The 16,623-nt window shown below is 52.0% G+C and overlaps 1 protein-coding gene across 1 annotated transcript in view; it reads left to right on the plus strand.

Annotated features, from left to right (window-relative positions):
• Window positions 1–4,366: 4,366 nt before the first annotated feature.
• SYT6 (synaptotagmin 6) overlaps window positions 4,367–16,623 on the plus strand; it is a 60,361-nt gene continuing 48,104 nt past the window's right edge. Inside the window, exons 1-2 of the mRNA XM_049616521.1 lie at window positions 4,367–4,529; window positions 15,765–16,113. Of these exons, the coding sequence (XP_049472478.1) occupies window positions 4,367–4,529; window positions 15,765–16,113 (512 nt within the window). The remainder of the gene's footprint in view (window positions 4,530–15,764; window positions 16,114–16,623) is intronic.

The following is a 16,623-nucleotide window of genomic DNA, read 5'->3' on the forward strand; positions in this document are numbered from 1 at the left end:
TTCCCAAGTCTGATCAGGAACACTATGCTTGAACAGAGAGCATGGAACAGAGATGAGACCTCTGAGATGGGGAAGGAATAAGAAAGAGGCAAATGTACCCCTGCTTGGCTCAGGAGGTTTGAATTGTCAGACCTTTCTTAGAAAAGCAAGACTGGACTCTCAAAAATACCTGGGCACATGTGCAGGGCTTTGCAATGTCTTCTGCGTCTTTTTCAGAAATTCCTGAAAATTCTTCTGATGGCTTGGAATGGCATGGTTTGCAGAAGGCACCCCGCTTCGGCTAGAATTGGCTATGTTGGTGTGAAGGATGAGGGCAGGGGGTGACATCTGCTGGAAATACTGATAAAGCTGTCCTGACAGAAACCCCATAAGGATTCCATAGCACTGTTTGTTTTAAATTGTAGTGTAAAGTGTTCCCAGTCCCCAATATAGGGCATCAACTTAATTCTCCACCAGCAGTAGAACGGGTTCAAGTGATAATCTGTTTTCTTAGAGTAAATTTAGAACCCTTGCTCAGAGTGTCCACATGCCTGGCTAGGCAGGAGATGGGGGAGGTGGGGAGAGGAGACGGGCCCCTCATGGCTGGGTCAGAGCCCTCTTGGCTCCAATCCACTTGACAAAGCAGTGAGTACATTTGTATCTATCTCTCTCAGTCTCTCCCTGGACGTCAGACAATGGGCTATGAACGTCAGGCTGCTCCCTTCACATCTCTGCTGGGGGCTTGGAGAGGAGGAGGGGATGGGGAAAGGGCTCCCTATTTAGAAATTGCATTGAGATGGAAAGACAATGTGACACATCGGCTCATGTCAAAGGAGCCCATTCTTCTCGCCTACGGCATTAGCAATTTCCTACCGAGGTTTAATTTTTCTTTTTTTTTTTAGAAATTGTTATTTTGTTTTAATATATTTTATTTGTAGCACAACTCAGCAGGCTTTTACTGCTCAGAGCAGCGTGGGGACCTGTCCAAAGGCAGTCACACCACTGCCTGAGAGACTTGGGGTGGGGGCAGGGCATGTGCACTTTGGCTATTTCTGAGGAGAGGAGGGCATAGGAGTGGAAGGCTGCTAGTTTCTGCCTCAAACCTCCTCCCGTTCCACTTTCCATCCCTCCTCCAGTCCCCCTTCCTGCTTCTGAGCAGTCGGGGAGGTGTGTGCGGCAGACTCAGAATGCTCCGGCCACAGTTGCAGATGAGATGAGAGCACTGGGGGAGGGGAAGCCCAAAGTGAGTCTGGACACCGTCTTCTTTAGAGCCAGAAAAACTGCTCTTCTGCCCCTCTTTCCTTTCCCCATTCAGCCTCCTCCTTTCCCTTCATGTGAAATCCTAGAATGTTGTTGCTGGAAGGAGCCTCTGAGAGCTCCTCATCTAGCTTCATCATCTGACAAATAATGAAACTGACACCCTGAGAAGGGACGTGACTGCCCTGTGGCTGGTTTAGTGCACCAGTTCTGGAACTGGCCTCCCAGTGCCCAACCCAGTGCCCTTGTTTGCCATTATGCCGTGCCGTCTCTGCCCCTCCTTCTCTCCACCCACCCCTAAATCGAAACTCAGATGGTCTTTCTCTGAAAGACAGAATTGAGGGGCAACAATTCTACTTCTTTCTACCTCCTTCCCTCTTTATGTCTGAGTGGCACCCTGGGAGTCTGAATTTGGTCTTTGCCTGTGGGAGTGGGCTTGTCAGGGAAAGAGGTTTTAGAGAGGAAAAGTTCCCATCTTTACATGTTTTTTGTTTGTTTGGTTGGTTGGTTGGTTTGTGGCTGGTTATGTGACCACAGGTATCAGCATTAACTTGTTAGGGGCAAAGAGAGAGAGCATGAAGAAGACAACTAAGGCAGGGGTTTTTCTTAATATAAGAAAAAATTATGTTTCTTTTTTATCTCTCTTTCTGAATGAGTATGCCCTCATAAGCATATCTGTCCCTCCATCCCTCTTTCTCTGTTCTCTGTATCTCTCCCTGTATCTCCTATATTTGTTTCTATATGTCTCAACCTCTGCCTCTCTTTCTCTTGTCTCTGTGTCTCTGTTTCTCTCTGTCTGTCTCATTTCTGTCTCTTTTGTACACACAGATTCACGCACTGCAAATTCAATAGTTATTGACTGACCTGGGAGCCCCAGCCCCTTCCCCCAGCCCTGTCAGAGCAGAAACTCCTCCCTGTTCTGTTGAGAAATGCCAGGTCCAGAGCTGCTGCTGGGGTGCCAGAGAGGATGCAGAACCATTTGCCTAGTGTGGAGGCTGAATCCGGGAACAATGAGAAATTATCTGCTAATTCTCGGCTCCTGCCACCTGCTCTGCTCCAAACAGGCTCCTTTGCCTTCAGTTTAGATGTAAATTCCCCCACTCGTTGTAAAGCAAAATATTGATTTCCCTGCATCACAGGCCTGGGCCCTTGGAAGGTCCTGTGCTTTTTCATTCTCTGCAAAGGCAAAACAAGGCGCTTTGTTCTGTGAATTTTCCCAAGAACTCAGGAGGGGGAGGGAGAAATCGCCCGCGGAGTGGCAGAGTTGCCATAAACATGGGTAGAGAGCAGTTCTTCTCCATTTGTATTTTACACAAACACAAAACTGCTGCCTCGGAAACTGCTAGTGATCATGTAACAAGGGGCCTCCCAGGAACTAAGCTCTGCATTGGGAGGTGGAGAGGAAGATGACAGGGCTTCTGGGCTCCTCAGGTGGGTTCCAGAACCACTGGGAAGCAAATGGGGACTCCACAGCCTCACCTGTTCTTGGAACAGCAACCGAGTACCTCCTTCAGGAAGGCGGCCTGGATTGCATAGTGTCTCCGGGATCAAGCCTGCTCAGTCCCCCTGGCCTGAGTTTCTAGCCCTCTCCTATCGTAGGCTCCTGAGATCAGGGTGAAAGGTCTGAACCCGCCACAATTGTCCATCCCTCCCCACCTCCTTAACGCTGTGCCCACGCTACGATTGCAGCAACTGGGTCTTCAGCACCGTGGACAGAGCCAAGGAGCGCTTTTCCAAAGCAAAAACCGCCTGGTCCAGCCTACGTCCTCGCAGGCCTCTGCTTGGCGCTCTGTAGCTGCCGGGGACTCTCAAGTCCACGGGCCCGCTAGCACGGCTGGCGCAGATGGCGCATGTGGAGACCGCCAGGAGCTGGGGCTCCGAATCTCCTCCCTCTGGAACGTGAGTCACCGCCCTAGCCACTTCCAATTAGCGTGCTAATTAGGAGGAAAGACCCTCCTCCCCCGTCCGCCACCCGGTACACACCAGGCCCGCGGCTTCCGGAGGTTCCAGCTAAAGTTTCCTTCCCAGCTCCGGGGAAGCTGGAGCTTCGGGTGAGCCGCACACAGGAAGGGGCCCATCCGCCGACACGCCAAGGACGCAAGATTTTCGTGACAGGGCCCCCGCAGGGCCGCACCCGGTGGCGGCCCATAGATCTCCACGGCTGAGTGCGGTGCCTCGGAACCCCTCAGCCAACCTGCTCCTGGACCTCACGCCATAGTTCCTGGAAGGGAAGTCTGCCTTAAGTCTAGCCTCAACCCTCCCGTTTTGTTTTCCGTCTTTCTGGCCCTTGTTATGCTTCATAGTAAGATACATTATCTCCGGTGGTGTTCCACAGCTGCGGGGAGGTGGGTCTGGCGGGAACAGAGCGCTCTCTTGAAATGCCCCCATTCCTATTTGCCAGAAACTTTCCCCTCCCGTTGCCATGGAGAGAGACGGCCGCTGCCTCCCGTTGCCATAGCAACGTGCGGGTATCGTGGACCGCAGGATTGCGGGGCTCAGAAAGTCTTTCTGCAGTTCGAATAGCCCCGCAGTCTTGGGGTCTTCTGCCTCCAAAGCTGAGGACCTGGGACCAATCTAACTTCTCCCGTTAGGAACCTTGACCGAGGTTCTCCCACCCCCAGCCAGGTCACCCATCTTTCTGTTAATGGGTTTATCTATTTCGTTGCCACTTGTGTGGCATGTGGCGATTTACCCAGGCAAACCCTATCTTTCGCAAACCCTATCTTTATATTCCCAGGCAGCCTGTGCTGCACTCATTATCGTTATACCCCTTTTACAGAGTGGGAAATTGAGACTCAGAGAGGCCCAAGGTCACACCAGGCAGTGAGTGTGGGGTCAGATCCCAGGCTCCACTCTCCAGCGTGCTGGACAACCGGGCTCCCCTGCCTCGAACCCGCGGGGACTCAGACCTGTCCCCGGGTGTGGAGGGGGCGGCCGCGAGGCGCCAGACTTGCCAGCTGCCGCGGGATACCACGTGAGGGGCGGAGACCCTGCAGGGAAATGATTAAAAGCTGAACGGAGCCGCAGGGGGCCGCTGCGGGGAGGGTCTTCTTGGGACCGCCTTGCCCCGCCCCAGTCCAGCAGCAGCAAGGGTTCAGGCGGCTGCTTGGAGAGCCGGGGTGTCCGGGGCATGAGCGGGGTGTGGGGGACCGGGGGGCCTCGGTGCCAGGCGGCGCTCGCGGTCCTGGCCTCTCTGTGCCGGGCCCGGCCGCCCCCTCTCGGGCTGGACGTGGAGACTTGTCGGAGCTTCGAGCTACAGCCCCCAGAGAGGAGTCCGAGCGCGGCCGACACAGGTAACGGGAACCCCGAGCCCCCCTCTCTTCCTGGGTTCTCGCCCCGACCATCCTCTGTCCCCAGAGCCCCGGCACTGGGAGCCCCTTAATCTAGACAGAGAACTCCAGCTCAGGATCCTGGATTCGGAATGAGTCTCAGCCTGTGCCCCGTTCCACCGCCCACAGGGCAAGCGGAGAGACGTGAAGGGGACCCGGGAGGCAGAGGATCCCTGAGCTCCCTCCCGTGTGACTCTACAGGACTCCAGCGCAAAGCCGCGCTCCTCGGGTGCTGTGCCCCTCGGGGGCCTCAGTTTCCCTGGTGTCTCTCCGCTCACCCTGCGGGCTATCTGCCAGGGAAGGGGTCTGTGGAGCGAGTAGGAGACCAGGAAGTAGCAACTCGTCTCTTGGGTTGTCAGGGTCCCAAGGTCCGTCTGTCGGTCTGCGCGTCCGTTTGTCTGTTCTCTCGGGGAACCCGTCCGAGCCCCCTGGTCTCAGGGAGAAACTTAGGTCTGCGAGCCGCACGAGGTCTTTGTGTCCGGACGTCTCTCCGGCTGCGAGTGGCTTTCTGCGTCTCCGGGGGGGGGGGGGGGGGGGGGGGGGGGGGGGGGGAGGGTGTCTCGGCATCCTCCCCCACCCTCGCCCCTATAACTCGCTCCCTCGGTCTCTCTCTGACTCACTCGGACTCGGGGCCGGTGCGCGACCGAGCCGGTGCCTCCCGCCGACTTTGCCAAACGGGCGCCTCCTGCCCGAACGGCGCGGACCCTGCGCTGGACGCAGCCCCCGGCGGCCGCCGAGCCCAGGCGGGAGCCCGAGCCGAGGCGAGCTCGCCGGAGCCGGTGAGTCGGGAGCTCGAGCCCCACGCCGGGCCCGGCGCGCGCGGCTGCGGGGTCTCTCGGGAGTCGCGACAGCGGGAATGGCGTGTCGCGCCCTGGCGGCGGGAGCCGCGGGAGGATAGGCGGCCGGCCAGCCCGGGTATTTACTTGCCGCACCAGCGCCGTGCGGCCGCGCTCGCCCGCCGCAGCCGGGCTTCTTTGTCCGGATGCCGACGCCTGGAGGGTCCTGGGCGGCAGGGAGCACCCGGTCGTCCTCCCTCCGGAGGGGAGGGGCTGTGGGGCAGTGCGAAGCCTCGAGAGGATGCAGAGTGGGGGTGGGGAGATCCTGCAGGGACCGTGGCGCCGGGATTCCTTTGGCTCCGCAGACATCACCCCTCCTTGTCCCCCGGACTCTGACCCCGGTGGCGCTGGGCCTAGGGGTAAGCGAGGGTCGCCCCTGCGGTTCCGCACCAACAGCGCGGGAAAGGGAGGAAGGGGCCGCGGGAGGCGGGAATTTCGTCTCCAGGCGCGTCTCAAGGGACCAGAAGCCGGGGACTGGAACGGCGGTTCCTGGAGCAGGTACAGGTGGGGTAAGCTCCCCGAGGCTACAGCTTTCAGGGCCCTGTTTTCAGTTGAGGTTAAAGGTCAGAGCTCTTGGTAGGTCCTAGGTTAGCAACAGGGCCGCTGAGGGAGAGAAGGAGTAGATGGAGGGTAGTGGCCCAGGGGAGGATTGTGTGTGTGAGGGGGTTGTGCCCAGCCTTGGGCGCATCTCAGCCCTGTGGGGGTTGTAGGGGGCGCTGCTGTCGCGCAAGCGCTCTCTCTGGCCTTGGCAGTGTTTGATCAATGGGTTGATTACTGCAGCAGAAGGGACTGAGGTTAGACATAAAGAAGAACTTTCAGAGGGTGTTACAGGGATGGATGTTGGAGAGGTAATTCTCCCTCTTTAAGAATCTCCGAATAGATTAGGCCCAGCAAGTATTAGATTTTGGTTCTCTGGTGCCATCATCTACACCACCCAACTCCCCATACCCCCCAGATACACAATTTTCCCCAAGTTAAGGAGTCTCTTCCTGCTTGCCTATCCAGGTCCCTTCCTCCTTTCCTGCAATAATTCATTTCCAGTGGGGCCCTCTATGTTGGTTCTGACCCCTCAAACTCTAAAGGGGATCATTCAAGGTGAGAACACACCTGTGGAGTTCCACCTGGGGTGGAGGCTGCCCCCCTCTCCTGTCGGTCCAGAGCAGAAATGCCACAGAGGGCAGGGGGCAGTGTGCGTTGTGGGGAGGGTGTATGTGTGTGAAACATTCTGATGCAGGTGTTCTGGTGTTCTGACTCCAGAGGGAAACCCCATAGTCTGGAATGACAGGTACCTGTGGCCAGGCTGAGGGTGAGAGAAGGTTGAGGAAGGTGAGCAAGCAGGCCCAGATGAATCAGTGTGCCTTCCCTGCAGGCTGCTTGAGAAAGTGAGCTTGACTTGTCAGCCCTGGGGTACTTTAACTTTGGCTGCTGAGTCACAAGCCTCAGGAAGCCCCTGGGGGGCCAAGTTAGGGGGCTGAAAGGAGGAGGCAGAAGGAGACCCTTGGTCATAGCAAAAGAAAATGGTTGAGAGTGGCTTTGAGTTCTTGGGGTTTAAGTGAGCACAAGGTCTGGGGAGATGCTGTTCAGCTCAGGACCAGGCCCCCACGTATCCTACTTCCTAGCTTAGTCTCTGCATCCCAAAGCCACTGCCTGGGTCCAGATTCTACAGTCAGAGAAATGCTGGATCTTTTCATTTGTATTTTCGTGAAAAATGCAAGTGACTAGAGCACGCCTAGTTCTCTTTACCTCTGTACGTTTTCCCCTGCCATCCTCCCACTCAAAGTCTCTAGCTCACGGGATCTCTAGTAACACCCCGAGATTCAACAATTGAGATTCAGGCTCTGCTGTCATTTACTGGGACCCCCTCTGTATATGGTCCGTGCTAGGAGTTGCACAGGAAATCTCAATCAGATCTCCTTAGCTTTCATGACTTGGAAATACCTCTACACAAACTGTCCCAGATAAAAGCAAGTTCCATTTTTCTTTAAAAATTCTAAAGGCAAAGTGTCTGCTTTCTTCCTTAATACACACCCCCACCCCTGCCTCAAGTGGACACTGACAGGCAGTTCCCTACCTTCTTCATGCCATTTGCCTTGTGGAGATGAATGAGTTTGCTCCACAGGCCAAATTGCAGAGTGTTGGATGTGGGTAGGGAGAGTTCTGGATTTGAGGTAATAAGCAGAGGTTCAGAGGTATTCCAAAAAATTCAGGGGCCTGATGGGAGATCCTGAGCTGCCCTGCCCCTTCCAGGCTGGCAGCCAGGAATGGTTATTCTCTAGGTTATGTGTGGCCATGAGATGTATGTAATGTTTGTTCATTTCTCTAATGACTGGAGATGTTATGTGACTCAGCTACCTGGATTTTAAGTTGGTCTTTTGCAGCACAGATACTATTATTTCTCCTGCTTGTGATGGGAGGTTAAATGCATAGCACTTAATCAAAACAGGAAAGTCCTGTTTCTATAACTAAATAATCAGTTACTCCCTCACTCCTTGCTGGAAGGAAGAAATTCTGAGGATTTCGCCTTTTTTGAGGAAAGGTGCAATGTACAATCCTTTAGAATGTACATCCTTGAGATAATGTTCTGATTTTATGGAGTGTCTTGAGCTTTAAGATTCTAGAACCAGGGGAAAGTATCTAGGAGGTGCAGAGTGCTTGGATTTACAGTTCTAGAAGTTTTCTTCTACCTCTGACTATGTTCTCTGTCCTCCATGTCCACAGAGTTGGGGGTATAATGTGGCTGCAAAAAATTAGGGCTAAGACTGAGCCATCTGTATCTAGCCAGGTTTCTTTAGGGTCTGTGGAAGGCTGTCTGGAGTGTGCAAAAAGCAGGGTATGAGAAAGTCCTGCCCGAGCTAGCCAGCACCCCTGCTGGTCCTGCTTAGGAAAAGAGGTCTCTGAGCCCTGAAGGACTGAGTCACACTTAGGAACTTTAATCTGAGAGGGCTTTGAAAGCAGAGGTGAACAGGACTTCCAGCTGTGGACGCTCTAGGTATATGACAGTGTCATCCTTCCCTTCTCTCTTTGTTGATCTGTTTTTCTTGCTCCATGTGGACCCAGGCAGACCTCGCCTCTCAGTACTTGCAGGTATAAACAGGAGGGGGGGTGGGTAGAGGGAAAGACTCTTTCTGGCTTTCTGTCTGTCCCCACCCCAATCACCCCAGCCTTGATCTCCACACATCTCAGAGGGGCCACAAGCCCTGACCAATCAAGCAAAAAGGTACAGTTACCATCTGCCAAAATAATAATACTAATAATCGCTAAATTAATGCCAACGCTCTGTTAGCTATAGCACTCCGCATTAGCCTCCGATTTATCTCTGAATCCCCTAATGATGGTGGAAGCCGGTGCCCAGTCATAAAGCTTGTGCGGCCATAATTAGCCCGGCATTGTCTCTCCTCATCACAGCTTTTTCAGGAGCGTTAATTCCTTCTCTGTTTGGACTCTGCTAATTATCCCCATCGGTAGTTCAGCCTGGATCTCTGAAAGAAGGAATGGAAGCACAGGTTCTCTGCTCCCCCCCTCCCCTAACCCTGAATTTTAATTACAGCAGGTTCTCCTAATAAATTTACAAGCCACGGAAGAGTTTATTATTAATGGACCACGTCTGTAAGCCTTAGAACAGAATAGCTCCTGTTCCTGCAACACACACACACACACACACACACTGTCAGGTATTTCTTTGCTACATCTCTGGATGAGGTGTTTCCAGGCGCCACTGGTTATTTGCCTGGTGCCTGGTGGGTAACCTGTAGTGTCTATACTTTCCAGGGAAGAAGGAAGAGATGGGGGATGAGGAGGTTGTTCATAATCCTCGTCTCCGGGTTTTTACCCAGGTACAGAGGATCAGGCCAAATAGTTGAGAATGCCTCCCACAGTCTCCTGGTTATAACAAAGAAGTGCCTGTCCCCCCTCCCCCACAGCTTCCCTGCCCAGCTTTCCACTCAGCCCCCAATCCCTTCAGGGGCCTGGCTCAGAAGCTTGGACTTTGGCATCAGAAAATCCCAGGTTTAAATCCCAGTTCTTCTGCTTAATGTGATGTATCCTTGAATAAGTTACTTAGTTAATACCTCTAAACTGAGTTACTTTATCTTTGTGAGGTGCATGCTCATATCTTAGGGAGGCTGTAAAGATTAAATGAGAGAATGTAAGGGGCACAGTGCTAACCATGTAGAAATAAATAACAAATAATTATTAATATTAATATTAATGTATTAATAATATTAATGGTTACTAATATTAATTAATATTAATGGTTCTGCCGAGAGTCTTTTCCATTCCCAGACGTGACACTATTCTTTCCAGTCTCTTGGGTCTCTGCATTTCTTGCTGTTTGATCTCTGGGTTGTATTTGTCTATGTCTCTTTCTGTGTCTAAATGAGACCCCCTCAGCCCAGGCAGCCTCTGCTCTGCACAGGCCAGCCCTTACACCAAACGGTTTCAGCAACCCCAAGCTCGGAAGCCAGCTTTCTCCAGCTCTGGAGGAAGCAGAGAAAAGGGTCCTTTCTTTTCGCTTCCTCTCCCCAGTTTATCTTTTCAATTACAGTCTGTTAGCAAAACTGCCTGTTACTGTTACCAAATGGGTTTTCCTGACATGGAAACACATTAGAAAAATGGGAACAATAGCAAGTTATAAGAACTGCTGATGAATCTTAACACTATGGGTGGAGAGAAGGGGAGGGGGCGCCAGGGCTCTGTCTTTGGAGAAAGAAGCGTCAGTGAGGAGAGATAAGCAAGCCCTGGGTTGCTAATTAATAACCTAGCATTTTCCAGGGAGAGAGGGAGGCCATGAGCCATTACCGCTGCTGGACAGTCTCACTTAAGGTGACAAGCAGTTCCTGCCCTCATAGGCTTCAGGGAGATCTTAACTTCTCTGGAGAGAAGAGGGGCCTGAGGTGTCTTAGATGCTTTGCCCTGTGGTCTGGTGTCCCCCTTCCCTGTCTCCGCAGGCCCAGCTTTGGGTTCATTCTGCATGGAAAAACAAAAAGCAAAACATGAAATAAAATAGTTGACATTTGGGGAGCATTTACCATATACCAGGAACTATGCTCAAAGTCTTAGTTTATTTCATCTTCCTAATGACTCTGTAAAGTAGGAATAATTAGAATCCCCATCAAATAAAAGAGGAAACCAAAGTTTGGAGAAAGTGAAGTAACTTGCTCAGGGTCACACAGTTAGAAATGTGGATGAATGCTCTCTGTGGTCATTCTGGTGCTGGCACTCACCTAAGCTATCTGCCCAGTGTCTGAGCCCTCAGTGAAGTCAGCTTCCCTGCCACGGTTAGAAGCCACACGCACCTGTGCCACGCCAGGTCCAAGTGTGTTTCCAAAGCCTAGTTCCACGGCTCCTTGGTCTCCCAGAGGCTGCTGGGTAATTGGCCAGTCAGATTTCCCAAACCAGGTGCCCATGGAATACTGGATTCTTCTGACACCTGAATAAAGATGTTTCACACCTAATGTTGAGTAATGGACCAGACTTCCTTTTCCAAATTTCCAAGAAAACTTTGCAGAAGCATGGCATGTTCTTGCAATTGCTGATTTTTCTTCCATGATTTTCTTTTTACTCCTTTGGAGCTCCCACCTGTGGACAGTAACAACGAAATTGGACACATAGCAAGCAAATGGGTATTGACAGAAAAACTTGGAGATGTGAGATCTTTAATATAGTACATGTTATGTCTTGAGATCTAGCTATATATGAAATATTTATATTCTTTCTGCTAGTAAGATCGTCCCTAGTTTGTAAGGATAAAGTTAAAGCTATCTCTATTACCGTTTGTGACTTGCAGAATATGCCTCATGCAGTTCTGCCAACGAAACTTTTCCAAATTAGGGTATATTCAAAGCTAGACTTGGCAGAATTAGGTGATTCTAATAGAACAGCTAATATTTATTATATTTTTTACTACTTTCCAGACACTGTCCTCAGCACTTTTGATCTCTCTCTCTTTTTTTTTAATGTTTATTTTTAGAGAGAGAGACAGAGTGTGAGTGGGGGAGGGGCAGAGAGAGCAGGAGACACAGAGTCTGAAGCAGGCTCCAGGCTCCAGGCTCTGAGCTATCAGTACAGAGCCCAACGAGGGGCTGGAACCCACTTACCGTGAGATCATGACCTGAGCCGAAGTTAGGATACTTAACTGACTGAGCCACCCAGGCACCCCTGATCTCTCTCTTTTTTTTTTTTTTTAATTTTTTTTTAACGTTTATTTATTTTTGAGACAGAGAGACAGAGCATGAACAGGGGAGGGGCAGAGAGAGAGGGAGACACAGAATCCGAAACAGGCTCCAGGCTCTGAGCTGTCAGCACAGAGCCCGACGCACGGCTCGAACCCACGGACCGTGAGATCATGACCTGAGCCGAAGTCGGATGCTTAACTGACCAAGCCACCCAGGCGCCCCACCCCTGATCTCTTTTAAACTTCACAATGACCCTATGAGGTAGATGCTATTATTATACCCATATGACAGAAGAGGAAATTGAGGCTTCATTGAGAGATTAAGTGGCTTGGTTTAAAGCCGGTGGAGATGGACATCGAATGAGCCCAGTCTGACCCCAGGACCGTGATTCTTTCCCTCCAGGCTAAAGAGGAAATAAAGAAGGAAGGAGGGAGAGAGGAAGAATACAAAGATTTAGGAAGTACTTTCTAATTTTCAGTGCTATAGTAAGGGCTTCCTCCCTTACTGGAGGGTTGCCTCTCTCTGGTCGTGAAGCTAGTGCCTGATAGTGCTATGAAATATGAAGAACACCGGATCGGGACTCAAAAGATGGCTGTGTTGCCATCAAAACTGCCTCACAGTGTCAAGGTTCAAACAAGATGAGTAGGAAAAAGGCTTTGAAGGCTGCTTGTGCACCTGCGATTTGCTACAGAGCAACAAGTCCTGGTGGCCTGACCCCAGCAGGCCTGGAGTAGGAAGGCACACATCATAGCTGATCTGGGCCTTGGCACAGTCCTTAGACCATACGGGAGACTATGCCTCCCAGCCCCAGTGGACCTTCAGCCAGGGTATGTCGGCTGGCTGAGCTCAAGGCCACGTATAGTGATTTTACAGGGGCTAAATCCTGTTCAGTCACTCCCTGCCCTGGCCTAATTCTGCTCTTACCAGCCTTGCTAACCACCTCGTATCGCCAGTGAGGGTGAATCCACTCAGCAACAGGACCCGGTTCTCCTGCAGTCAGTCCTGCCAGCGAGGCATCCTGGAAGGAGCTTCTCCACGAAGAGGGAGGGCTTCTTGGTCTTACATAACCGGTATTGAGCACTGGGTGCTGATTCCCAATAATCCATACCTCTGCCTGCCCTAATCACAGCTCCGAGGGAACTACAGCGGGGGTCACGTGCACAAGTATTCAAAATAGCAACCACACCGAGGAAAAACTGATTCCCTCGGCCCACCCCCTTCCCCCACCTCTCTTCTCATTTATGAATTCAGTTTTTTGTCAGGCTGAACATTTAAATGCACTCTATGCTCTCTGGATTCCCCCATTTCTCCCCCTTTCTCATTAAAATTCTAATTATTACCAGAGCAAGTAAGATGTATGATCAAAGGGAAGCAAAGCCTTAGAAATACCTTTTTTTGTTTTAAGGTGACTCATAGTGTAGAGAATGCCTCCAGAACAGCTGTAACTGAGAACAGGTGTGAAGGGGTCTAGAGATGGCTGGATACTCAGAATAAGGACCCGTAGGATCTGCCGTAGCTTTCCTGGTGAACCCCAGGGCCATAAAGGCCTAAAGAAACAGTCTCCAAACCATTTAGGTAATGAACTCATAACAGCACAAATTATTTCATTTAATGCCTCCAATGTATATTTGTTCCCATGTTGCCTACACATCTGGGCTGTAGCTCCATTCTACGGCTTCCTAGCTGTGTGACCCTGGGCAGTCTAATCCTCTGTGCCTCACTTTCTTCATCTGCAAAATGAAAGTAATAATCACATCTATTTCACTGGAGACTGTTCAATGAGCAAATGCATAAAAAGCACTTTGTACCTTGGACATAGTAATGTTCAAAACTAAATCCAATAATAAAATGCTATCATTTCTATTACTATCAACCTGTATATTGCAGTTGTGATTTATTGTTTTTAAGATAATAAATAAATATTAGAACAATCTGGTATTTTTTCTCTTGTGCCCTCATGACGCACGCACACACGCACACTAGAAACCTTTACTTTAGAAGCTAACTTAGAATCAGCTTTCTGGATCCCTGGCAGTCTCTCTGTGGAGGACTAACCCCGGCTCCTTTGGCCAGGGAGAGGCCCCGATGTCTCTGTGCAGGGGCCTGGGGTAGGTGGCTGTAGTAGTTGGTTCAGGCCAGTACCCTGCATCTGGGGAGTCAGGAGGCAGTGCCGGCTTCCCAGAGAGGGTAGCTGATGTTCTCACTTCCTTCCCAGGTCCCTCTGGATGGGCGACAGCTTGTCCTGGTGCCTGTGTGCATGAGAGTACTCTGGATGCCCCCCCCCCACCCCAGGAGGGACTGGGCATCTCGGTACTCTAATCTTAGCTTAGCACCTGACACATGCAGGTTGCTCAGTAAATGCTGGTTGAGAGATCATTATAGCCCTTTTATGCGCCATTCATTCTTGCACTCACTCATTCATTCTCGCGTGCGTTTCTGTGCTAGGCCATGAGTCAGACAAATATAAGAACGCAGAGTTACAATGGCCTACAGTTTAATCAGGGACAGACAGGCTGGGACAGTGTGAAGAGCCCCATGCTGGGCGGTGGGCATCTGCACCCTGGTCCAGGCTGTGTGTCTGAACTGTGAACCCAGGCAAGTCCCTTCTCTGGACCACTGCTCTTGTCTGCAAGAGCCCAGCCTGGCCCCAGTATTTCTAGGGTCATTTCTCACCTTCGATCCTAAGATTGCTCGGCCACTGGGCCAGGATAATCCAGAGCCTGCAAACCCACCAGCCTGCAGGGGCCGTGCAGGTAAGGTCATGCCCCTCCAAAGGCAATGCCTGTTGCCACCAGCCAGGAGCACAGGTCTAGTGACCAAGCCAGCTGGCCTCCCCCAGAGTTTCCAGAAATTTGATGTGATGATGATGGCGGTGGAATTGCTCAACTATTCAGTTGCCACGCAAGCCATGCAAGACTCCTCGGCTGGCTTGTTCACAAGTTCACAAATGACCTTTGTGCACACCCTGCCAAGTGTGCCACTGGTTCAGAGCCTTCTGAGCTCTCTAGTCAGAGTGAGAAGAGACCTTGGGCTCTAAGGGTCATTCCTTAAGGAGGAGTAAGAGATCTGCTTCTTCATTTCTTCCAGAGGGAGGCATGGCCCACAGCTCTCCTGGGATGATGGGCATCCTTCTGGAGGCAGGGTTGGCTGGGGCCGACGCAGTGAGCGCTTGCCTCAGAACCAACCACAACATTGAAAATTACCAGTTGTACAGGGGCTCCTGGGTGGCTCTGTCGGTTGAGTGTCGGACTCTTGATTTCGGCTCAGGTCATGATCTCACAGTTCGTGAGTTCGAGCCCTGCATCGGGCTGAATCCCTGCTTGGGATTCTCTCTCTTCTTCTCTCTCTCTCTCTCTGCCCTTCTCTTGCTTGCCGTGCTCTCTCTCTCTCTCAAAATAAATAAATCACCTTAAACAAATTACCAGTTTTACAGCAGAGCTCTCAAATAGCTGCGGGATGGGAAAAGACAGTTACAGGAATCACTTGTATGTAGCTTTGAAATACACCGTGTGGGTCAAATTCCAACTTAACCCAAGTATTTATTGAGCCTACTGTGTGCACAGTTGAGCGTACAGAAGGAACAGGAGACCCACTCCCGGCCTCAAGGAGGTTATGCTCCGTCTGTTCGCTTCAAGCTCCCGACTGTTGAGCTCCTGCTCTGGGCTCGATGGGGGTGGGGGAAGGGAAGAGATTGAGTTGGCCGAGCCTCTGGTCCCCAAGGCCGCACAGCCTGTTGAGGGAGAGAGCTGTATACCAAAAACGACTCCGCTATAAGTCTGGCCATAGTAACAGCTCTAATAGAAATTCAAACAGCATCCAAATGTGAACGCTTCACGAATTTGCACATTTGCTTAGGCTGCTATTTAAATTACTTTCCCTTCCCCGTGCACATGCCAATAGGCAGTAGGGGAGGCAGCGCAGGTGCTCCCCAAGCTGGCGGTGGGGGAGGGGGCAATGCTGGGGGGCGTCAGACCGAGGTGGGCGCCAGGCTGCAGATACTACACAAAGTGGACTGTGGAGCGTCAGCCCTAAAACCGCCTCTCCCGGCTGGCAGCTTTCTCATGACCATTCTTTTCTCTTCTTCCGTCTTTGTCCCTTCTGTGTGCCCCCTTCTCCAACCGCCCCTTCCTGCTTCTCCGCCGCCTCTGTCTGTCTCTGTCCCTCCCTGCCCTGGCTCATGCCGCGCCCAGGCACCTCTGTCAGCCTCCTCGCAGTGGTAGTTATTGTGTGTGGCGTGGCCCTGGTGGCAGTTTTTCTCTTTCTCTTTTGGAAGCTGTGCTGGATGCCCTGGAGGAACAAGGAGGCCTCCAGTCCCACTTCTGCTAGCCCTCCCCCGGAGGCCCCCCAGAGCCCCAGCTCCGGAGGCAACATGGCGGACAAGCTGAAGGACGCCAACAGCCTGGGCTTCCTAGAGGCGGCCGTGAAGATCAGCCACACGTCCCCAGATATCCCGGCCGAGGTGCAGATGTCGGTCAAGGAGCACATCATGCGTCACACGCGGCTGCAGCGACAGACCACAGAGCCAGCATCGTCTACCAGGTGAGGGCGGACGTGTCCCTTCCCTAACCTCCACGCCTCCACATTCCCTTACCCAATACATTGATGTGATTCCAGCCTGTGGGGTGCAGAGACCGGAAATGAGAACACCTATGGTTGGACTGGACACTATAGCAGAGGATGTGCTCTGTGATGGGTAACCGACAAGGGGGTGGGCACCGGGAAAGGCTGCAGGCAAGGGGAACCTTTGAGGCAGGGAGCTGTGCTCTGCGGTGTGCACTGGGACGTGTGTGGGTGGGGGGGTGCTGGGTGTTGGGAGCGAAGGCGAGATTGCCGGGCAGAGGGAAGAGAAAATGCAAAGGCCCAGAGGCATAAAAGTTCGTGGTGTGTCTAGGGATATGCCAGCAAAGCCTCACAGAGTCTGCGGCGCATGGGAGAGGAGACAAGAGGTTCCTAACACTTTGAGAATGAGGATTCCTCTGTGACCTTCGACAGAGTCCCCTGCAAGACGGCAGCTGTATACGCGGCATTCTTTAACTGAAAACAGAATAA

Source organism: Panthera uncia (assembly GCF_023721935.1).
Source record: "Panthera uncia isolate 11264 chromosome C1 unlocalized genomic scaffold, Puncia_PCG_1.0 HiC_scaffold_4, whole genome shotgun sequence".
NCBI lineage: Eukaryota > Metazoa > Chordata > Mammalia > Carnivora > Felidae > Panthera > Panthera uncia.